Source organism: Sciurus carolinensis, chromosome 1, assembly GCF_902686445.1.
Source record: "Sciurus carolinensis chromosome 1, mSciCar1.2, whole genome shotgun sequence".
NCBI classification, from domain to species: Eukaryota; Metazoa; Chordata; class Mammalia; order Rodentia; family Sciuridae; genus Sciurus; species Sciurus carolinensis.
Window position 1 is genome coordinate 163,976,147 of NC_062213.1, and position 25,434 is coordinate 164,001,580.

The 25,434-nt window shown below is 39.8% G+C and overlaps 1 protein-coding gene across 5 annotated transcripts in view; it reads left to right on the top strand.

Moving 5' to 3' along the window:
• Window positions 1–25,434, top strand: part of Fyb2 (FYN binding protein 2) — a 95,742-nt gene that overhangs the window by 49,752 nt on the left and 20,556 nt on the right. For all 5 annotated transcript variants that reach the window (XR_007110279.1, XM_047564961.1, XM_047564954.1 and 2 more), the window contains exons 5-11: window positions 4,394–4,494; window positions 10,107–10,141; window positions 12,592–12,623; window positions 13,880–13,967; window positions 17,224–17,383; window positions 25,117–25,231; window positions 25,320–25,360. Coding sequence is in view for 4 of the 5 variants with exons in the window: in XM_047564961.1 (XP_047420917.1) it covers window positions 4,394–4,494; window positions 10,107–10,141; window positions 12,592–12,623; window positions 13,880–13,967; window positions 17,224–17,383; window positions 25,117–25,231; window positions 25,320–25,360 (572 nt within the window). In the remaining variant the exon portion in view is untranslated. The remainder of the gene's footprint in view (window positions 1–4,393; window positions 4,495–10,106; window positions 10,142–12,591; window positions 12,624–13,879; window positions 13,968–17,223; window positions 17,384–25,116; window positions 25,232–25,319; window positions 25,361–25,434) is intronic.

The window sequence follows — 25,434 nt, forward strand, 5'->3', positions numbered from 1 at the left end:
TCCACATTTATAGGTGCCTCCTGAAGTCTCTTGGTTTCACTCATTGTGCCCTTTGTCTCCTTTCCCACAGCCGACTCCTATCATGATTTTAGGAGTGTATCCATTTTGCACATTCTTATACTTGAACTACAAACTCATATATCGGTTAAAGTGTTTTAAATTGTTATTGGCATCTGACTTCATCCTTCTGTCACTTGTTTTTTAACAAAGCTGTTTTCCCTAGTCTGTGTTGATGTATGTAAGTCTAGTTTATTCATTAGAGTTGATATGTTTCATCAAATGAGCATACCATCATTTCTTTATGGCTTCCTTTACTAAGGGACACTAAGGCTGTTTTAAATTTTCACCATTTCAAACAAAGCTGCAGTAACCATCCCCCAAGGCTTCTAGGTGAATACAAGCAACTTTCTCAAGGCTGCTTACCTAGAAGTAGAATTTTTTTTTTTTTTTTTTTTTTTTTTTTGGTGGGGGAAGAGGGGCTACTGGGGATTGAACTCAATGGCACTTGGCCCCTGAGCTACACCCTCAGCCCTATTTTGTATTTTATTTAGAGACAAGTTCTCACTGAATTGCTTAGCGCCTCACTTTTGCCGAGGCCGGCTTTGTGATCCTCCTGCCTGAGCCTCCCAAGTTGCTGGAATTACAAGTGTGCACCACCACGCCTGGCTACAGGTAGAATTTCTAACTAATAAATAAATAACTCTGGTGTTACTGGATACTGAAAAATTATCCTCCAAAATGGGTTTGCCAAGTCTCATTCTCAGAGCACAATAAAAAATTACCTGTTTTTCTATTTTCTTGCCAAAAGAGGTATTATTGTCGAACTGGGATTTTTGCTAATCTGTTGGGTATGAACTAAATTCTCATTGTCTTGCTTTCCATTTCCCTGTTTACCTCGAGACCAAGAGTCTTTTAAGACTCTTCAACTTTACTGTTCTGTAATGCCTGTCACAGACGTTTGCCCAGGGTTCCCTTTCCTACTGCTGAGGTTCCTGACAGAGTTTTTGTAGGTATTAGCTGTTCCTTTGTTACACGTCACCATTAGTATGACATTTGGAGGTTAATCTAAGTGAAGAAAGTTTAACTCTGATAAATGCTTTTTTCACACCTATTAAAATAATCTGGTTTTTCCCCTCATTAAAACAAAGTAATTATAGTGATACATCTGATGTTGAGCCACCCTTGAAATTTTACTTGTTCTTGAATTATTTTTAACACTAATTAATTCATTTTTCTAGGGTTTTATTTAATGAATTTGGGCTAAAATCTCTTCAGTGAAATTGGGCTATCTTTTTCTTTTATTAGAAGATCATCTTGTGGTTTTCACATCAAAATTATACAGTTCTCTTAAAATCAGTAGTTTTCCCTCTTTTTCTGTTCTCTGAAACTTCATTAAAACTTGCCCAAAAGACTATTTGGTAGAGATCAAGAAGAAAGGCACTGGAGGGTGTGGTGGGTAGAAAGTGGAGTGGTTTTTTGTTTCTTCCTCAGTCAGCAAGGTAATCGTATGTTTCTATACAAATTTGCCAGTTTTCTCTAAATTTTCTAATTTATTGGCAAAAAAATAACATTTTCTCAGATTTTTGAGAATGTAAAACTATTTCTAATTTTGTCTCTGTTCTTTTCTCTGTGTGTGTGTGTGTGTGTTTACACTCATGTTTACTGGTTTCTTTTTTCTTGATAAGTTCTGTCAAAGTATCATTTAATATTAATAAACCTATTTCAGTGGGGATTTTTTGGTGGTATTTAGTTTCAATCTTCATTTCTTTATCTGGAATCTCTGGGGTTTAGGCCAATGCTTTTTAGCAGCATTAACTGGATTGTTAAAATATACACTTTATTTTATGGGAGTAAATTAACCTCGGTGCTTTAATTATAATTCTTGATCTCTTTTGGACTTTTGCTATTATAATTTATACAGTTCCTCTACTTGTATTTTGCCTTCTTTCTCCTCCTCCTTTTTTTATATGTTTTTTCATTGATAGTCCCCTTCTACTAGTTCAGAGTTAAATATTATATTTCTTTTCTTTTCTTTTTAGTACATATGGTTAAATTTTGACATCTACAATTAACTAAGTCTAATGTTATTCAAAATTTCTAGCCTGCTCCTCAATAATACAAAGACCTGAGAACAATTCCTAATATCACTCTCCCACTACCTTCCATATTATGTAATATTGTAATTCTCTAAAACTTCTCCAAATTAGTAATTCTCAGTGAATATTTATTCAGATTTCCTGATAGCCTTATTAATTTCTTAGTTCACCCTGTTCCTTATATCACACTTCATTACTAGTCCAATTTCTTCATAGCAAAGTGTGCTGTTTTGGTGTATTTCAGCAAGGTCTGTGAACACTAAATGCATGTACTTGCATTCTAAGGACATCTTTATTTCTCCCTCACCCTTGAGTGATAATTTAGCTGGAATGGAAGTTTATATCAACAGCTTTCTTCCTCAGCGTTTCAAGGTACTCTCCACCTTCCCCACCAACTACTACACTAATGAGATACACATTGCCAGTCTGATTTCTGTCCTTAGTTGACTGTCTTTTCTCTCATGTAGCTTTTACACTTTTATTTGACTTATGCTTACTTATTACAAACTGTGTGTGTGAATTTACTGTTATTTCTCATTATTGAGACTGATGGGACAAAAAGATTCATGTCTCTTTCAATTTTTGAAAAGTCTTGACTATTGTCATTTGAATAGTGGCTCCTTTTTATTAGTTCTTTTTCTTCTTCCCTTCCAGAATACCCAGTCTACTTATGCAGCACCTTCTCAGTTCATCCTGTCTCTTAATTTTTCCCTTATTACTTTCTATATTTTAATCTCTCTACTATACTTGGGGGATTTTCTCAGATCTAACTGATTTGCCAGTTTCCTTTTCTGCTGTACCTAATAGGTTTTTCAGCTTCTACATTAAATTTTTTTCTATTAAGAATTATAATTATGGGCTGGGTTTGTGGCTCAGTGGTAGAGCACTTGCCTAGCATGTGTGAGGCACTGGGTTCAATTCTCAGCACCACATATAAATAAATAAATAAAATAAAGGTCTATCAACATCTAAAATTTTTTTTAAAAAGAACGGTAATTATGATTTCTATAACTCCTTTCTCCTATTCCTCAATCGACCTAATAGCTTTTATTAATTTCTTTGAACACTTAAAACACACTTATTCTAAATTCCTTTTCATATTGTTTGATCCCCCCACTAGCTGCATCTCCTGTGCATGCTATGGTAGCCCATCTCCTTGTGGGGTTTTGTTCTGAGCTATAAGTTCTTTTTTTTTTTAATTTGTTGTTTTTAGATATACATGAGAGTAAGGTTATTTTGACATATTATACATACATGGGGTGCAACCCATTACAATTTTGATCCCATTCAACCCATTAAAATTTTGATCCCTTTCTTGTGGTCGAATGATATAAAGTTACACTGGTCATGTATTCATGTATGAACATAGGAAAGGTACGTCTGAATCATTAACTGTCTCTCCTATTCCCATCCCCCATTCCTTCCCTCCCTTCCCCTTTGTCTAATCCAATGAACTACACTTCCCCTCCCTACCCTCCTTGTTATGGGTTAGCATCCACTTATCAGACAGAACATTTGACCTTTGGTTTTTGGGGACCGGCTTAAGTCGGGACTGTTTCCTTTGCAGTCGTATGTTCCAGAGGTTCTGGACACATCTTTACAGGAATAGTTCAGATTTTCCTGTATGAGGAAGTTCACAATTTGGGCTTTGTGTCTCTGAAATGTACAGGTTGGATGAGTTTAGATCCCACATTGATGCTGGGTTTTGAGTTTTCGATTTCTCATGACTGGGAAATCAAACTCTTTCAACTCCTCTGACCATAGACAACAAAATTTCCTGCTCATTGTCTGGGAGAGGGTACGGTTTCTTTCTAGAACTTGCTTTACAGATAGGGCAGCATTTTGTGACTCTGGACTTTATGCTGATCGCTCAATGACAGCTTCCTATTCAGATGAAGCCTGAAGCTCAGACTTGCCTCTGACTCAAACATTAAATCCCCAACTGCCTAATCATTAAGTCCTCTCTTTATCTGGTCTCAATTTCTCTTGGAACCCCTTGACTACCATACTCCCTTGCATCTTTTACTGTGGATTTTCTCGCCATGTCTGGCCCTGGGAATTTTACTTTATTGATTTCTACGTGAGCTGTGTAATCTCTGTGCAGTACCTTGCACTGTTATATTTCATCTAGAACTCCTGTGCATTTAAAGGAGGGATGTGTGCCTTCCATGTCTGCTTAGGTCACCATATTGGCCAGACACACATTACTTTCTAATGAGGAAAAAATACAATGAGTTTTAAACTGTGTTTAAAGAAATGTTTTGTTTTAAGCAACCTTTTTTCTCTGTGCTTCTCAGTGCTGAATTTGAAGAACCACATAATTATGAGGCAACAATTTCATATCGGAGACACTCTGGCAACTCCATTAACCTGTGCACTGCAAAAGAAATTGCTGATTGTAAGTCCGCTAAGCCAATTAATATTGTAGCCCTGCGCGGAATAAAAATGTGTCAAAAATGGTATTTTTCCCTCTGGCAAACTGTAAGTTAAAAAATTCACAACCATTCTGCTCTACCATCTCATTTCTTTTTATTTTTTGCCATGTCTGATCTCTTAAAAATACAAATAAGTCCAGTTGGGCATCAGTGCTATTTATGACTCCTATTATTGCCTCTTTCTACTGCTTTTCCTTTCTTTTATTTTCTTTTCCAATCAAATTAGCTGCTTTGCTTTTTGTAGATATGTGGGAGGAAAACAGTCAAAATATATTAATTCATTTTTCTTCCTTCTCCTTCTATAGAAACCTCATCTTTCTTCTTGTGGTATCTTCCTTGAAGTCCCCTGGGTACTCAAGTATATGGAGACAGAGATAACAGACCATGAGAATTAGGCTCCTATGTTAAGTCCAAATAGGAGAAGGAAATTCATATAATGGATCTGACCACTGCTTCAAAGCTAAGTCTTCCTACCTCTGCTATTGACAACAATACTCAGACTTTTACCCTCTTAGGTAAAAACGAAAGAAACAGAAACTCATATAACATTTCTACAAATCTTAATGTCTCTGATATGCCTGAACAATCTACTAGTTGTCTGCAAAATCATAAATATTAGTGCCAGAATAAACACGAGTGATTGCCAAACCTGTACTATGGAGCATAGTTCTGTATCAGGTCCTATGTATATGTCTGAGTGTAGAGTGGTTTTATCACCCAAACAGAGACAGAAGATCAGAGGTTGAGCTGTACAAGATCAGACAAGTTAAATTTTGTAGAGCAACAGTGGGAAAATCCCTCAAAATCCCACAATCTTTCCACAGTCTTTTGCTGTTTCTCATTCACAGAAGTGTGGCTTCCCTGGAAGGAAGGTTAAAGAGAGATCATCTGGTCTCATCCATTTATCATACAGAGCAAGATGCTACAGGGAAGAAAGTCATTTTCTTGGGAATACATACTTCGGAAGTTCATGAGGAAGAATCCTCATTCTTGAAAATTTTCCTTCCTTCACCAAACTATCACAACTCACTCAACATAAATCATTTGAATAGCTCTGTAACTCTTGAAAATGGATTGTGTAATTTTAAAAGTCCCCCACCCCCCCGCATTGTTCTTAAGTCCAGGTGATTTCACCAGAAAATGCTAACAAATGTTTAAAGAATTAATATTAATTCTATACCATCTCTTCCAGAAAAATGGAAGAGCAAACATTTCATTTATTTTATAAAACTAGTATTATCCTGATACCAAAATCAGACAAAAACTATAAAAATAAGAAAATTTCATTTTAATATTCTTTATGAGTTGCATAAAAATCCTTAACAAAATATTAGTAAATAGAATTTAGCAAAATTTAGAAGGAATTGCATACCATGATCAAAAGCACTTTATTTCAAAATTGCAAAATGGATTCAATATTGAGAAGTCAATTAAGAAAATCTACCATATTGAAAGACTGAAGGATAAAAAAACATATAATCTATGCAATAAAAAGGATGAAATAATTCTACAAAAATTCTTGAAAAATTGAAAGGGGAATTTCTTCACCTTGATGGAGGGGAATTTCTTCAACTTGATAAAGGACATTTACAAAAAAAAAAAAAAAAACAAAACAAAAAACAAAAAACAAAACCCTATAGCTAAGCAGGATGCTTAACCACAAATACTAAAGGCTTTACTCCAAAATTGGGAGCAAGGCAAAAATGTCCTCTCTCACCACTCCTATTTAACACAGTGCTGAGAGTTCCAGCCAGTAAAATAAGGCAAAGTAAGGAAATAAAATGCACCCAGATCAAAAGTGAAGAAATAAAAATTGCCTTTCTTTGGAGTGAACTGATTGTCTAGGTAGAAATTCCTAAGGAATTTACAACCTCCCTCTCCTAAAAATCCCTCCTAGAACTAATAATTGAGTTCAGCAAGGTTGTAGGATACAATTTTATTTTATATCTTAGCAGTAAACACGTGGACACTAAAATTGAAAAATGCAATACCTTTTACAATCACTCAGAAAAAGATACCTAGACTGAAATCTAACACAGCATGTATAAGACTTAAATGCTGAAAACTATAAAATTTGGATTAAATAAATCAAAGAAAGTGTAAATGAATGAAGAGATATACCATGCTTTTGGATTAGAAGACTCAATACAGTAAAAGTGACAGTGAAATTCTCAACTCTTCCCTAGAGATATACAGATTTAAGGCAATTGCAATAAAAATCCCAGCAAGATGTTTTGTAGATGTAGACAAGATTATTCTCGAATGCATATGGGAAAGCAAAGGAACTAAAACAGTTAAAAACAGTTTTAAAAAAGAAAGATTAGGAAATATCAGTCTACCCAGTTTTAAGACTTATAGCAACAGTAATCAAGACTGTGGCCCTGGCAGAGAGACACATAGAAACCAATGGACCAGAAGTAAAAACTCAGAAATACAACTATACAAATATGCCAAAATTGATTGTTTTCTTTATAAAGATGTTAAAACAATTTAATAGAGGAAAGATAGCCTTTGAACAAATAGTGTTGGATTCATATTCATGGATTAAAAGAAAACAAAATAAACCCAAACTCTTGAGCTAATTTCACATCTTATTAAAAAAGTTAAATTAAAATGGGTCTTTCTTGCTTGCCTTGTCCATCAAAGGTAGGAAGCTAAATGATGTCTGTAAGCTCGGACGGCTCGGCGAGCTCAATGGCGGGACCAAATGTAAGCTGGGGGGGGGTGGGGGAGATCTCGGCAGGCACAGTTAGCAGCCAAATAAAATGGGACAGAAAGTGGCCAAAGCAAGCTTTATTGGAATTTGGCTCTCGGGTGTAATTCCCAAACCCCCGGGGGGTATAGGGACCCAGAGAAAATTGCACGTGGCCCTGGCTGCCCAGGGTTTTTATAGACTAGGATGGGAGGGGGTCCTGTTGAGTGACAGGTGGTTGTGAAGGGTCAGTGGAACTTTCCATCCATCTTGCTGCGAACTTTCTGGTCACCTTTGGTGGGCTGGTCTTTGTTCCAGCCGCTCAGCTTTGCCCCCTACAGTCGCCTAATTTCTGACCTAACAATATCCTTACATAGGAGGGAGAGGATGCAGCGGTTGATTTTTGTTGTCACCTCTGAGCTCAGCTCTGCATGAGGCCTTTGTGAGGTCTTGGTCATTCTTTCGGAACTCAGCCTTGGGTATACAGGAGTCAGGTTGTTCTGGAAGCTCTGCAGAATTGTCCTCAGAACTGTCTGCAGAATTGTTACCTGGGCCAGTGCTTTCTGGACTGTGCTTCTGGGACCCCAGGGACTCCTTCAAATGGTGAAGTTCTGTTTATGTTCCTGAGTAATATTCCATTTAAATAAGCAAATCCATGACTAGAAGAAAGTTTGAAAGTCATTTCCCAATTGAGTGACATGGGACAAGTTATTTTACTTCCCTGTATGTTACCTCATCAGTCAAGGAGTATTAGCAGTGATTAGCATGAGAGTTAAATGAAATAGTGCATTTAAATACTTAGCCTGCTAGCTATATACATACAAATGTTAACTGCTTTTTATTATTGTTTTTGTAATATTAGCAAGAGTCATCTCATCTCCTGGTCTAACAGGTGAAGGGACCTTCCAAGGTCACACAGGGAGTACATAGAGAATTAGTGGAGGATCTCCCAGACTTGACCATGTCATGACACTAGCAGATGAAGGGTAGCTGAGGACCCTCTTTGGGTCTTTGTCCTTCCTTTGCCAGTCAAGGCAAAGCTATTCCATGGAGAGGAAGTTCTATAACTCAGTGTAAAAAATAAGCCCAGACCAGGCTGCAGGTCACATCCTCTTATTCCTTCCTGACCCCTTGGGATGCAGCCTTTCCCTACCTTGGAGTAGGTTTGGATTGCAAAGCTACCATCAGAGAATCCACACTTTCTTAAAATATTACCATGATGAGTACATTTTTAAGGGAATGTGTATTATCTCTGTTTACTAGACACAGCAATTAAGGTGTCTCTGAGCCTTGATTTCACATTTTCTAAAGCAAAATAAATAATAAATATTATCTACCCCTCCAGGTGGTTAGGGAAAGCAAATGAAATAATAATTTGATATTTGAAAAGAAGAGACAGGTAAATAAATTGAAGGCGATTATCAATTTTTTAAATTGGAAAACAAATCCATACTAGGAATGGGGCAATGTACCATAAGAAGATTTTTTTTTTCTTTTTTTTCCTTTATTTTATGTATGTATGTATGTATGTATTTATTTATTTATTTATTTGGTACTAGGAATTGAACCAGGAGCATTTTACCACTGAGCCACATCCCAGTCTATTTGTTTGTTTGTTTGTTTATTTATTTATTTTTGAGACAGGTCCTTGCTAAGTTGCTGAGGCTGGCTTTGAACTTGCAATCTTCCTGCCTCAGTCTCCCAAGCTGCTGGGATTACAGTCATGCACCCCTACGCCCATCAAGGAGATATTTTTTAAAGTATTAATAGTTTATAATTTTAAATCAAGGAGCAGCAGAATAGAATGTTTTCATTTTAAAATCAGTGAAAATTAAAGTATACCCAAGGCAAAGTACCTATTACTCATCATCCTTGCAGAATTTTAGGTCTGTATGTCAACAATCATGTGCTGATGATCCCTAAGAAAAACTTGGGATTCCATTAATTTTATTATGCATTGTGTATTTGCAATAATAAAAGCTTAGGAATTCAGCTTGATTGGTTAGTGTTCTATACAAAAGCTTCAGGATTCTAGAAGCAAGAAAGAAACAAAACAGGAGTCCTACTCATTACATACATATATTCATTAACAGCAGAGAGAGAACTTTCATAAATAATTTCTGAGCAAAGCAAAACTAAAAGAAACCTCAAATAAGCAATTTTATGAAAAAACATGTCACTTTTTATAGAACCCCTGGTGTTCTGCTAAGTATATGACATATCTAATATCGTCTTTAATTTCTCCATGAATTTAGTACCAGTTGCTCATTTTCACAAATGAACAAGGTGAGGCTCAAAGAAATGAAGTAATTTGTCTAAAATCCCCCAGGTAGGAAGTGGCAGGACTGGATCTGAACACAAATTCTTGCTATTACTTATATTTGTTAATTATTAATTGTCATTTAAAGAAATCCACAGAAGTATCAGAAAAAACAAAATAATATTTAAGCCTTAGTTGGCGGGCTCCTCTTCAAGCTGTGTTTCAGGAAACACCACACTTTGGGGCATGACATGAGTTCATTTTGTCCAAGTGGGATTTTGGGCCCTTTTTTCTTTCAAGTTTGCCTTCTAAGTACTACCACTGAACTTCAGTGCTTTCTCTTAGGCTTGGAGGGTATATCTATTCAGTAAACCAGGAAACTTAAAATGGTATTGTATGCGTTCATCGACTATACATTCCATCTTGGAAATTCCCACCGATATTAAAACCTTGAACAGTGACCCTAGAATTTCCCAAACTGCCTAGACAGAGCCTCACGCAGATGGATGCTCTGAGGGTTGACAAAACTGAACTTTGCAGCCTTGCGTCGTTGCTTTGATCCTGAGTACTGTAAGAAATGGGCGGGCAAATTGACCTGAAATAACTTTTTATGTTTATTTTAGCAACTTATGAAGTTGGCATTGAAGAACTCCAAAAGGTATTGTTTCTCCTCTCTTTACCACTATGACAACTAAGAGAAACTAGTCTACAGGGTCAATCCAGAACACTTTCTTTGGTGAGAGGGGGAAAGTCTCAGTTTTTTACTTTCCCCTCTTCGCCCGGCTTTTCCAGAATCCAGTGGCGAAGGGAAGAGTCCCTTGGCATGGTACCTTTCTTTATCTTGTACTTTTGAGAAACTGACCAGACCTCAGGGCATGCTCTAGGGCTCCTGCTAGGCGTGGCAACAGGTGCCACCTTGGAAGTGATACAGCATTTGATTAAGGCCCAAGCAGGAGCAGAGTTCCTGGCTTTGTGATCTTGAATCTCCATGGCCTCACCCATAAAAAGGGGATGATCAAGCAAGCACCCACATCTGGGATCCTTGTGAGGATGAACATAAACACAGGGAAAGAGTTTGTTAGTAAGTCCCTGGAACAGAGCATTCACCTCTGTGAGCCTCAGTTGTGTCCTCTGTAAAATGGAGTCATCTCCCTGGGGACAGGAAGCATATGCCTTCTTACTGTATCTGTAGTATTAGATGCTCCATAAAGAAGGAGAACTATACTTATCTCACTGAATGGGTGAGTGAACCAAGTCAAAATGTGTAAGCACTTAGCACAGTGCCTGGCTCACGGTAGGTGCTTACATAGTCTTTTCATGGTGTTAACCTAGTCTTTTCATGGCGCTAGTTAATGCCCTACCCTTTTCTCACTGTGTTCATTTAGTCTACATCCTTTATCTCTCTGCCTTGGTTCTCTCATGCTTTCAGATGAGAATTGTTCATTTGAGGGCACACTTTGTAACTAGAAAAATCCAAATGACTAACATTCTTATGAGTAAGAATAAAAACAGTCTATAAAAGTGCTTTCCCTGAGTTGGGCACAGTAGTGCATGCCTGTATTCCTGGTGACCCAGGAGGCTGAGGCAGGAGGATCGCAGGTTCAAGGTCAGCCTAGGCCCTGTGTCAAAATAAAAAGGGCTGGGATGTAGCTCAGTGATAGAACACCCCTGGGTTCAGTACCCAGTACTGGGAAAATTAATAAATAAAAGCTTCAACTACCTGGTAACATCAACATATGATAAACCACCCTGCATAAGAGAACCTGCAAATGACCGAGTCTCATACCTTTCAAATAAAAAGCCATGAAAGCATATTCAGTTTTAAAATCTTTTAACCCTCAGATATGTTTTATATTCATCTCTATTTTTAAGCTTGATGAATGGATTCTGATTTCACCCTTTTTTGTTTATTTTGTTTTTTCATTTTTTGATCCCAGTGCTGGGAATGGAACCCAGAGCTTCACACAGGCCAGGCAAGCTCTCTGCCATTGAGCCATGTCCCCAGCACCTGGTTTACTCCATTCTGAGTGCCTTGGAGTAGTCTTGACTGTAGGGCCAGTGGACACAGCCCATGCTCTTGGGACAAGCTCTGAGGCCCTTGTAGAAAAGCTCGTTGCCTTAGCACCAAACCACTGCAACTCTGCTTTTTAGAATTGCTTTCTTTCTGACAATTACCATTTCCATCTGCTGTCAATGCCTTTGTGTCTTTCATCTGGCCAGCATGTACCAAGGCCCTGTAGTGAGCCAGGCACTCCTGCATACATGGTAGCACTTAAGCCTCAGCTACCCTGTGAGCTGGGATTAGTGCTTTCATGCTATAGATGGGAACACAGAGGCTTGAGAAGTTAAGGGACCTGTAAACAATGTAGCAGAGGTAGAAAACAATTTCCATCTAACTGGTCCTTCTGCCAGTGCTAGAATCATATGTAAAATCAGAACCAGCAGACTCTGCACAAATGCCTGCCGGGCTCTCCTCAGAGGAACACATGTGAGCTAGTACACAGGATTTCCTGGTGGACATTTCAGATACTTTTTTTCAGGTTTCTTCCAGGTTCTTGGATAGATTTCAAGTAATTTATAATATCAGCTATGTGATCACTGAATAAATGAGGGACTGCATTGTTATTAGTGGTACATAATTTTAATGGAGGCAAATCTAGATCATGGGAGAGCTGAGTTTGGAGCAGAGAGTCAGGGAGCAGTCCCAGCCTTACTTGCATATCTGCCTATACCAGCTGTGCCCAGCGAAACACGCACTGCTCAAATACCACAAATGCCTATTTCCTCTCATGATTCAGAAGTTCTTTATTCCACAACTGCATCCCTAAAAAGGTATACAGAGAACATTTTAATTTTCCAAGTCAAACCCTGCATCCCCAGGCATGCTCTGTAACTTCAGAATGCCTTCTGATTGATCACCAGCCCCGCAGGCAGTATTTCATGGAACTTTCCATGATAAACTTTGTGGCGATTGACTTCCTTGGCTCTGTACTGAGCTCTGTGTCTCCCCCACCCTTGGATCCAACCTCCTAATGATCTTTAGCTGTACAACAGAGCCTGATTTGGGTGGATTTATGGAAAATGATTATTTTTCCTCTTTACTTTCAGCCTTGGAAGAGTTTTCTCCATCAAGAACTTAGGTGAGTTTTATCTTCAAAAGGAAAGCATTAGCCACTGACCCTCTCATGACTAAACTAGTTTTCCTCTCTGGGCAGCTGTGTCCAGGGCCTGACCCACCTCAGTTTCCCCTTGAAGGTGCCTGGTTACAGCACCTTCTCTCTCCTTCCAGCCCTTGTTGTGCTCACTCAGCAAACTCTAGTTGACAGGGCCAAGAGGAGGACTTGTAGGCAGCGCATAGACAGGCACGTGGCCATGCAGCACAGAAGGACAGGTGTCAGGGCAGTAGAACTGTGACTGCCTGGGAGATTCAGGAAAGGCTTCTCAGGTAAGATGTTGTAGACAAATCAAGGAGGGTCTTTTTCTCATTTTGTTATTGGTGCCTTATAGCTGTACATGTTGATGGGATTCGTCATCATATATTTGTACATGCATACAATATGAGAACACAGTTGGGCCAACATCACTCCCTTTCCTCCTCCCCCTGGACCTCCCACTCCTTGGTCCATTTCCTCTATTGATTTTTAGGAGATCCACCCCCCACCTTTCTTTTCTTTTTCCTCTCTAGCTCCCACATATAAGAGAAAACATATGACCCTTGACCTCCTGAATTTGACTTATTTTGTCAAATATGATGGTCTCTAGTTCCATCCATTTTCCTGCAAATGCTATAATTTCATTTTTATTTATGGCTGATAAAACTCCATTGTGTATATATACCGCATTATCTTTAGCCATTCATCCACTGATGGACACCTAGGCTGGTTCCAGAGTTTGGCTCTTGTGGATAGTGCTGCTGCAAACATGGGCATGCCTGTATCACTGACGTAAGATGCCTTTACTCGAGAAGGGCCTTGTGTGTGTCAGCAGTATGAGATGCAAATGGCATGTCTGAAAAAATAACTGGCTAATGCAAAAGGCGAACTGCTCAAATGGGGTGGTGGGTCTGAGCAGTTACAAGCATCTAAACTTAAGCACAGATGGGGGAAGGAGCAGAGAGGTGGGGTTGGAAAGAAATGTCAGAGCCAGGCCTGGTTTTTATCCAATATGCCATGGGGAGTTCAAAGAATTTAAGCAGGAATTGACATTCCAGTATTGATTGCAGCAGGTAGGAACTTAGGGGAGCTAGCTCTAGAGTTGATCTGATCCTGGTCCCTCATTAAAAAAATAATGATAATAATAATCTGTTTAAGTTCATTTTTCTCATTGAGTTTAGGATCAAGCTGTCATCTGACTCTCCAATCTTCAATTTTCCTTGTTGTCTGTCTTCACATTTCAGCCCTAAACATGAAGATCCAGATAGAAGAACGAAGGAATCAGAGCCTCATATGATGGAAAAGGATCCACATGCAAACAATCCTTCTAAGGTATCTGCATCCTAGGGTTCTTGGCCCAATGGCATAGTTCAGACGTTTAGCAGGATCTGTTCAAGGGTGTGTCAATTTAGAGACAAAGACAAGCAGCTCTTCAGGGTTACAGAATCAGAAGATTCAGTGGGTTTGGGGAATCTTGGCAATGAAGGAATGTGTGAAGACAGAGCTTAGCCCTCAACTTCCCACTTCCGATTCAGGAAGGAGGTCTTAGGAGCAGGGCTGGAACAAGAGTGGGACCAGCAAGGCACCCAAGGCACAAAATGTATGCTCAGTCTCAGGAGTCATCTCTCTCAGTCCATTTTCTGATGCTATAACAAAATATCAGAGACCAAGTAATTTATAAAGAGTAGAAGTTTACTTGGCTCATGGTTCTGGTACCAGAAGTACAAAAGTAAGATGCTGGCATCCAGTGAGGACCTTGTACTGAAGCCTCACATGGCAGAGGGCATCGCATGGGAGACAGAGCAAGCAAACCAGAGAGCTGCTTTGGTGATAAAAACCACTCCTTTTAGCCCATGAATGGACCCAGTTCCTTCCCAAGGCCCCCCTTCCAAATACCATTAACACACAAAGGTGGGGATAAGTTTCTAGTACATGAAATTTGGAAGAAACATTCCAACCCTGCTCTTCTACCATCCTGGAATAAGGACTTCCTTAAATTCTGTGCCCTACGTACCCCCCCCTACTTAGAGGGGTGTCTTTGTTTCTGAGTTCAGTCATCTCACCTGTAAAAGGCAGGTTTGGAGTCCTTACCCAACTCCCATCTTGACTTCCATCCTGATTCTACCTTGATTTGTGATGAAAAAAAAAAAAAAAAAAAAGAAAAGAAAAGAAAAGAAATAATGTGCTTGTAAGCACTTTGTAAGACAGAAAATAGCATAGAAACGAAATGTGTTGTTTCTTTTATTAATATCAAAATCTGTAGCTGTGCACATCTACCTCTGGTTGACATTTACCCCTTCAAAGTAACTGATGTGGAGGGGAGGCCTACACAACAGAGACCACGAGGGCGACTACCCAGGCTCGCAATGTTCAGACGCCCATCTTTTAATATCAGATGCCCCAGCACCACCTGCAGGGCTGGGAGAAATCAAACAGCATGCTGGCCCTGTGAGTCCAAACTTATGTAGGTGCAGAAGCCACGCTGGGCCAGGCTGAGTGTTTAGAGAATAGCGCCAAGAGGCATAATTCATAGAAGGGAGCCAGGTGGATTCCAGGGACTCAGGAGATTGAGACAGGGAGGTGGCAAGTTTGAGGTCAGCCTTAGCAACTTAGATCCTCAGCAACTTAGCGAGTCACTGTCTCAAAATAAAAAATGAAAAGGACTGGGGATGTAGCTTAGGGTTAAAGTGCCCCTGGGTTCAGTCCCCTGTCCCCAAATAATAATAATAAAATAATTCAAAGGATGGAATAAATCACCGATTAGAAAAATACTGGGTCCAGAGTCAGGGGAGCAGCATTGGGTGTCAAGGCCAGAGGGAAGGGTCAAGGCCATACGTGAGTGTTGAGGTTGGAGATCAGGAAAGGGTTGATCAGGAGCATATGAGAAAAGCAGTTAGAAACTTAAGGATATTTTCTATGAAAAAGCAGGAGTGTGTGCTTTTTCAGTGCCAGCTATATGAAAAGATTCAGGCTAGGGTCAGGCTACCACTTAAGGATCACTTCCCTCTTTTTTTTGGGGGGGGGAAGGGGTTAAGTTTTTAAATTGTTAAAAGTTATTGTTTTGTTAGACATGTGTTAGGTGAACAAAGTGGGTGATCTAGCTGGGCAGTGCCCTTTGGGGTCAAATATAAATGATCAGACTGTAGATACATAACCCACTGTGATTTAAAGTGCCTCCTGGGAACATTCCCACAGAAAGCCCTAAGAAACTGGTGCACTGCTCTTCAAGGGACTGGGTGGAAGGACCGCGGTCACTGTGTCTGTGTAAAAGATGGACCCCATAACTTTCCTATTAGAATGACAAAAAGAAAAAGAATGCCCTTCCTTTTTTTCTCTTCACCATTTGCCCATGATCCCAACAAAATTCAGGATAATTCATGCTTCCTATTTAATGATTTAGCTTTCTTCCAGAACTTTCAAATGTGTAGTCATAGCCAACCCCCCTACCCACTTTCCTGCCGTGGGAAGGATACCAGCTCCTCTTCAACCTCCACCTCGCAACAGAGAACACTGACATGGGTGGTGTTCTCGCTGCGGTGTTCCTTCCAGCCAGTCTATCTGGATCTTTCTGAAATAGAATCTGATCGGGTTTCCTCCCATAGCTAAGAAAGCAAGCCCCAGCTTTTGTCTTCCACGGAGGCCCCTCAACTCTCGCAGGCGGGCCTTCTGGCTCAGCCCCATTCTCCCACCTTTCCGCCTGTCTCTGGCCTCCTCCTGTCTCCTCCCCTCTCTTTCAGCCCTTCCCCTCTGCAGCTTCCGGACTACCTTAAAGATACTAGCCCTTGTCCACGCACCCCACCTTTACCTCCTCCACCATCTCCCACCTACGTTTTAAAAATGCAGTGTAATAAATCCTGCTCTTGGACATCTTCCCCGGCCCCATCTCCCAGCCTCGAGAACCAGCCTCCCTGTCCTGTTTCCCAGTCAAGAGCAGTTCTGTCAACGCTCCTCACGTCACGCCCGAGTTGGTGGGGTTGTGTCCACACTCGCATGCAGGCCCGACTGCGCCCTGCATCCTTTGCTTCCAGAGCCTCACGTGTGGTCTCACCTTCAGGAAGTGCCTGTCAAACTCTGCAGGAAAGAAGTGCAGAGAGGTTGAGAAAGATGAAGGGTGGGTGGAGAGACAAAATGTCAGGCACAAGGAAGGAAAGGGGAAGGAATCCCTGTCACCCTCCGTGCTCTGTGGTCCAGAGCACAGGTCCTGGGGTCAACCCTGCCACAGCAGACTACCAACTGGGGGACCAGAGACCTGTTACTTAACCTCTCTAAACTCTTTACCAAGGAGACTGATAATATTTCTCTCCTAAGATATCAAGATGTCACATGAGCTGAATATACAAAGAGCCTGCCTGTGGTTGGTGCCTGCCTCCCAGGGCCTGCCTCTGTGCCAGGGGTTCACTGGCCATTCAGAGGCAGAAGAGGACAGTGTGTGACATCATAAGACTTAGTTCTAAGTCATGAATAATAAGTCATTGTTATTCCACAAGAAATTTCCACAAGAAATGAGTGAATGAAAACAGCATTTAGGAGCAGAGAACTGATCAGAAAGGCAGAACCCTGCAGAACGTTCCCTGTTCCATTTGTGCAGGTGGATGTCTGCGAAGGGGCACCTGCAAAAATCCAGATGACCAGAATCCATGGAGGCCGAGGGAGCATGCCAGATGGGAAACAGGAAACCGTCACCGACATCCTTCAGACGAAGATTTGCCCGGAGGACATGAAGCTAGCCAGTCACTCTGAAGGCCAGAGTAAGTTTCACTCTTCCTGACCCTCTTTACATATGATACAAATATTAACTGAACATCTATTATGTGCTTGGCACTTTCCCTAGCTAGGTGTTTGTAGTAGTGGAAAGAGCACTAAATTTAGAAGCAGAGAACAAGTTCAAACCTACGCTCTAATATGTAACAACTATGTGGTGACTTCACATTCCTGCAGTTCAGTCTCTTCATTTATAAAGCGGATCATCATATGAACCTCACAGTTTTATGAGGACTGGATCTGACAGTATGTCATATGATAGGTATTCAGCCAATGTTTATTCTTTTCTTCTTTATCTATTGTCTTTGTAGACTCATGGAGTCTTACTCTAATGACACATCGATGTTGTAATATAGTGTCATTTGGTGGCTATTTAGGCTACATGTTACCTACATGTTATCAAGACTTCTGATTGCAAATGTGATAAAAGTATACTCTGTTTAAACAAAATATTAAAGGCGGGTCACTTAGTGGATAACCTAGGCATGGCTGGATCCAGGGAGGGACACAAGCAATATCATGAGGACTCAGCATCACCTCTCTGCAGTTTTGCTTCCCTCTGTGGTGACGGTTCTCAGGCAGATGACTTCCAGCTTACAACCTATGATCTTATAAACCCAAGAGAAAAACTAGAAACTTTTATCTCCCCAACAGCTGTAAGCCCAAGAATGTGAGTCGAGACCCACAGTGTGGTCCCTGAGCCCATCATTAAGTGTGTGATGCTCTGCTTGGCCCAGGCCAGGTCGTACTCCCTGGAGCTGGGGGTATTAGTTCTACCAAAATGACAAACCATCAGATTGGAGGCTTCCCCAGAGAAACAGGACAGTTACTGGGGGAGGAAAAAGTAGATTCAAATAGATAAAGAACACAGACATCCACTCCAACCCAGTAAGCCATGGGCTAGTCACTGACTTCCATGTGCTACAGTCACAATGGGAAGAGGGATTTTTCAGTGACCACAGGTGGACTCAAGGCCCCTTAAAGTCTGCCACCAGCCTCCTGGCCTGTCTGTGCCATGCACCTGCTTCCCTGCATACCTCTGCCCTGGCTGCAGCTCACTGACCATGTCCTATACTCTAGATCCTCTATCTGGAATGCTTTATGCCCTTTCTCCACATGCTGGCTTCCTATTCATCCTTCAAGCTTTGTCCCCAAAGTCACTTCTGAGACTTTCTTTACCTTCAGTCCATCTTCCCCATTTCCCGTTCTCCAAGGACCATAATTCCTCATTTCTGTTTTCATGACACTTAAACAGCAGCAGAATGACCACATTTCCATATTAAGACTTGGAGTCAAGCATTTCTGAGACCCAGGACCATTATCTTAACCCTGTAACCTTGGGAAATTTACTTACCTTCATGTGGAAATGGGGATGAGACTAATTTCCTAGGGCTATTTGTTAACTGATACAAAGTACTGCTTCAGATATTAAATAACTATTAGTTCTCTTCATTTATTTTCTTTTTGGAAAAACTGTAGCACATCTTACATTACAATTCATGGTTTATGTGTTGCCTCCCAAGATACACTGTGAGTACCTTGAGATTAGAGACAATGTGTTGTTTTTTTCCACTTTTCTGTGGACCTGGTAGTGTCTGGCATAAGGGAGCCACCAAATAAAACTTTGTTGAGTAAAGGAATGAAAGAATAAGTCAAAATTTGGTTTCTGAGAATATGGTAGATTCAATAATCTAATGATTCTCTTGATTGAAGCAAGTAAAGTGAAGAATAAATTTTTTAACCATTCATAAAAGTGTCACAGAACAAATATAAAAAGAAAACATCCACAGACCAGGAACCCTGGGAACTGAATGCCAAAGTTAGTGCTGAAGTTTTTGCTAAGGTTGGAATTCCTCGAGGTCCTCTTTACTGTGTGGTGTGCAGAGGATGGGAGGTGTATCCTGGGACCTGTCTAAGGTGGACTTCATAACAGGAGACTCCTGTATAAAGTTGGGACCGTGTTTGATTGCCATTAGTAGAGCAAATATCTGAGACAATCAACTTATAAGAAGAAGGGTTTATTTTGACTCATGGCTGTTGAGAAGCAAAGAGGGAGGAAGAAAGGGGGCTTGAGTCCTAATATCCCCCTCAAGGGCCATCCTCCAATGGCCAGAAGTCCTCTCACTTGTCCTGACCTTATAAAGCTTCCACTGTTTCTGCATTAGACATCCTTTCATCACTGTGATCTAAATATCTGACAAGAACATCTTTAAAGAGGAAAGATTTATTTTGGCTCATGGTTTCAGAGGATTCAGTCCTTGGTCAACAGGCTCCAAGGCAGAAACATCATGGTGGAAGGGCCTGAGAGAGGAAAGCTATCAGCTCATGGCAGCCAGGAAGCAGAGAGAGACAGGAAGAGGCCAGGGACAGATAGAGTCTCCAAGGCCATGCCCCTAGCAACCTATGGTTTTCACCACTTCCCTGTAAGATCATTCAAATTATTCATCCATCAAATGGATTAATCCACTGATGAGGCCAGAGCCCTTATGATCTAATCCTTTCACTTCTGAACATTGCTACATTTCTAACACATACGTTTTTGGGGGACATTACTGAGCCAGATAATAACAACCTCCCAATAGCATCAGGGGCTAGGGACCAAGCCTATTACACAGGTTTTACAGGACCCTTATCCAAACTGTAGCAGAACCCAAATACTTATATCCACACTTTAAGAATGAACAAGATCCCGCTGAACAGAAGGAGATCTATCCATTTTGACCTCTGTACCAGGTAAAGGAAAGATTTTAAAAATCTGTTACCACAAGATGATTCTCAGGCACGTTGGCAGTTTAAAATCACACTATTAATATGATTCTCCCAAAAAAACTGATTTAATCTAAATTAAATTCTGGGAGGGGGGCAAGAATGGAGGAAGAAAGGACTGTATAGAGGGAAAAGAGGGGTGGGAGGTGTGGGGGGGAAGGGGAAAAATAACAGAATGACTCAAACAACATTACCCTATGTAAATTTATGATTACACAAATGGTATGCCTTTACGCCATGTACAAACAGAGAAACAACATGTATCCCATTTGTTTACAATAATAAAAAAAAAATGTATCAGGAAAAAAAAAATTCTAATCACCAATGTTAGGAAATGAGGCCTTGGGAAGGTAATTAGGTCAGGAGGTAAAGTTCTCATAAATGACATTAGTGACCCCATAAAAGAGGCCCCACAGGGCTGGGGATATAGTAGAGCTTTGCCTGACCTGTAAGAGGCCCTGTGGGATCCTTAGCACCACCAAACAAACAAAAAGGCCCCACAGTTACCTTCCCCCTTATACCATGTGAGTATACAGTGAAAAGGTACCATCTATGAACCAGGAAACAGGCTCTCACCACACAATAAATCTGCTGGTGCCTTGAGCTTGGACTTCATGTAGGTTCCAAAACTGTGAGAAAGAAATCTCCATTATTTATAAGCTACCCAGTTTATACTAAGTATTTCTCTTATAGTGCAAATAGACTAAGACAATAACTTTTAAAACCATCTAAATTTTTAATTTTTTTGAAAAATCCAATATTTCTAAATAAATGAGAAATAACTTGGAAAAAATTAATTAATTAATTGATTAATTAAATTCTGCTTGGTAAATCTCCCAGACAACTGGTAGAAGTAAGCATAAATTCTCCTTGATGAACTCTACTTTTATCTCAGGTTTCAAATAATTCTTATAATGCTTTTAAAAATTAACAGTTCATCGTCAAAGATAGCTAAACACCCAAGGAAACAACTCACAGTGAGTGAGAACTAGCACAATAGATAGTAGAACCAACTTGCAAGATATTACAGACATAAGAATTATGAGACCCATATATCATATGAGAATATGAATGGGGAATAAACATATTTGAAAATTGGTAAATTGATATAAAATACAGTGAATAATATACATATGATGAGATACAACTGAAAAAGATATTAGTGAAGTAAAAAAGATCAACCCAGGGAAATTTCACAGAAGAAAATGATTTAGAAATAATGAAAGAGAAGATAAGAATCATGGAAAATAGAATGAGAGTCTTAAAATAACATCATATCAGAGTTCTGTAAAATAATACTAAAAGGAAGAATAATAAAAAGGAAAGAAAATCATAGGTAAAAGAGATAATTCATTTTCCAAAATTATTCAGAAATATAAATTTGCAGATCCAGGAATCCTAAAGCTTTCAAAAATGATAAATAAAATAAATTGACACCCACCTAGCCATAACTTAGAGAAACTAAAGACCATTGAAGAATAAAGTAATTTAAGTGAGAGATGATGATAGCTCAGGGGAGGAGATCACTACAATAGAATTGTTGAGAAGTGTCTGTTCAGGATATAATTTAAAAGTACAGGTGACAGATGACTTTTGTTTGGAGATGAACTATGAGAGAGAAAAGAATCAAGGTTGTCCAAGGCTAACAACATTCTAACAGAGAAAAATTGTAAGCATTCCCTCTGAAAACTGGAATAAGACAAGGAAGCCCTCTCTTCACCACTTCTTTTCAACACAGTCCTTGAAACACTAGCCAAAGCAATTAAGCAAAAGAAAGAAATTAAAGGGATATAAAGAGGAAAAGGAGAACTCAGACTATCCCTATTTGCTGATGACATGATTCTAGATTTAGAAGACCCAAAAAAACCCCACCAGAAAGCTTCTAGAACTCATAAACAAATTCAGCAAAGTAGCAGGATATAAAATTAGCACCCATAAATCAATTGTGTTCCTAAACGCCAAGGATGAATCAGCTGGACTAGAAATTAGAAAAACTATCCTATTCACCATAGCTTCAAAAAAGTAAAATACTTGGGAATCAACTGAACAAAAGATGTGAAAACCTCTACAATAAAAACTACACAAGACTAAAGAAAGAAATTGAAGAAGATCTTAGAAGATGGAAAGATCTCCCATGTTCTTGGATAGGCAGAATTAATATTGTCAAAATGGCCATACTACCAAAAGCACTATACAGATGTAATGCAATTCCTATTAAAATTCCAATGGTATTCTTCACAGAAATAGAAAAAGTAGTCATGAAATTCATTTGAAAAAAATAAGAGGCCCAGAATAGCCAATCCTTTAGCAAGAATAGTGAAGCAGGAGGCATCACAATACAAGGACCTTACATTATACTACAGAGCTATAGTAACAAAAACAGCATGGTATTGGCTCCAAAACAGACATGAAGGCCAATGGAAAAGAATAGAAGACACAGAGACAAACCCACATACACACAGTTACCTCATACTGGACGAAGGTGCCATAACAAATGGTGCTGGGAAAACTGGAAATCCATATGTTGCAGAATTAAATTTAACCCTATCTCTCATTCTGCACAAAGCTCAACTCAGAGTGGATCAAGGATCTAGGCATTAGACCAAAGACCCCACGCCTACTAGAAGAAAATGTAGACAGGCCATCTTGTCAGCTTAGGAACCGAACTCCTTAACAAGACTCCTAACGCGCAAAAAGTAAAATCAAGAATCAGTAAGTGTGATGCTATCAAACTAAAAAGCTTCTTTATTTCAAAAGAAACAAGAACATGAAGAGAGAGCCTACAGAATGGGAGAAAATCTTTGGCACCTTGCACCTCAGATAGAACATTAATCTCCAGGATATATAAAGAACTCAAAAAATTTAACACCAAAAATCCAAATAACCCATCAATAAATGTGCAAAGGAATTGAACAGGTACTTCACAGAAGAAGAAATATGAATGGTCAACGAATATATTTTTAAAAATGTTCAACATCTCTAGTGATTCCAGAAATACAAAGTAAAACTACAAAGATTCCATCTCACTCCAGTCAGAATGGCAATTATCAAGAATCCAAGCAACAATAAATGTTGGCAAGGATGTGGGGGAAAAAGTACACTCAAACATTGCTGGTGGGACTGCAAATTGGTACAACCACTCTGGAAAGCAATATGGAGATTCCTCAGAAAAGTCGAAATGGAACCACCATGTGACCCAGTTATCCCACTCTTCTGTCAATACCCAGGACTTAAAATCAGCATACTACAAAGACACAGCTCCGTCAATGTTTATAGCAGCTCAATTCACAGTAGCTAGGCTACGGAATCAACCTAGCTACCTGTGTAGGCGCCCTACAACAGATGAATAGATAAAGAAAATGTGGCATATACACCCACTGGTATATTACCCAGTCATAAAAAACATGACTATGACTTTTGCCTTTAAATAGATGGATCTGGAGACTGTCCTGCTAAGTGAAATAAGTCAGCCCCCCCGCCAAAAAAGGTCAAATGTCCTGTCTGATATGTATATGCTAACACACAACAAGGGGGGGGGGGAGGAAAAACAGAAGTTCATTGGATTAGACCAAGGGCAATGAAGGGAAGGGAGGAGAGAAGAGAAGAGGAAAGACAGACAGTACAACGAACTGGACATAACTTTCCTATGCTCATATATGAATACACCACAGTAAATCTCCACTCATTTACAACCACAAGAATGGGATCCTAATTAGAATAAGTGATATTCCATGTGTGTACAACTGTCAAAATATACCCTACTGTTATGTATGTCTATAAAAACAAACAAAAAAAAACTTAAAAAAAAAAGAATCAAGGTTGTCTCTAAGGTTTGGGGTCTGAGGAACAGAAGGGATGGAATTGGGGTAGGATTCAGGAACAGCCAACTTTTAAAGAGAAATCATGAGTTGGATTGGGAATGAGAGAGGCTTGAACAACCAGGTGGAAATGATGTGAAGGCTGATAGTGTCTGGAACTCATGAGAGGTGTTTAAGTTGAAGACATAAATTTGCAAGTGTCTGTTTTTAACATGATGCCATAAACAATTTCCTCAACCAAAAGGAAAGATTAAGAAAGAAAATTATCTCTTCTATGTGTTTAGCATTTTTATTTGTGCTAGAGAAATTTTCTGATCACTTCTTGAGGAAAAGCGGGGTCTTTTGCCTCTGGGAGCTGGAATTCTTTCAGGTGGTTTGTGGCCTACATGCTAAATTACTTCTTGCCAGAGGATAAAATCTTGTTTGGTTCATTTAATTAATACATACAAGTCGCTTTGCTTATTGCTTATTTTTCAGAAAGATTACTTCTTATTTTTGATTAATAGTTCATGTTTGAAAGTGGTTCTGAATCACCCTAAATATTAACCTATGCCAACTCAGAGAGGTGTCAGTTTTATGGTTATAATAAGTTTATAGCTCTAAGAAACAAACATTTAGCAGGCTAGCTACCTGGGCAAACAATCCCTATGCACTTTTGAGCATGACATGTTATCTTCTGGCTAACTCCATAGTTAACAGATAATACACATTGACATGTACTCAACCAACTTGTCTGAGAAATTTTACTTTGAGAAAAAAATGCAAGACTGGATAAGTCATCTAGATGCAGAGTTACACCCTGGAGGACTTCGACCGAGCTCAGAGATCAACACAAGAACTTTCAAGGAGGAAGGAGGTACTGGCTTACTAGGGGCCAGCACTCATTATACATATGACTTAATCCTGGTAGCAGTCACAGAGAGGAGGTGCCGTTATCATCATCCCCCACCTCAGAGCATCGTAACAAGGCTCTGCAAGGTAGACGTGCTGTCCAAGGGTCCTACGTGTTAAGATGACATTCCCGTTTTAGCACTGGGTTTCCCTTCTCTTGCCTCCACTGCCAGTGATGTACATGATCCTTTCCTGATAGCAGCCAATATGATGTTCCTCAGGGGGGTTCTCTGTTTTACTAACAGGTGGGTACGTGGAGGCTTTGGAGGTGACAGGAGAAACCCCAGGCCCAGGTGCCTTTAAGTCAAGCCCCCTCCCGGAGGAGACCTATGACGATGTGGAGTATCCTAGGACAGATGTGTAAGTACGTTCCTGACATTCAGCAAGAAGCGCGAGATGAGGCTTTGAAGGCATGACAGGTTATTGCCCTTTGTTCTCTTTTTCACAGACCAAAGTTGGACTTCTCCAGTTCTTTCACCTCAGATAGCGGTAAGTGTGGGAAGACCGCTGTGAACCCGCCAGCCACCAGGTGTCTTCTATTTTACCTGTTCATATCTTTAATG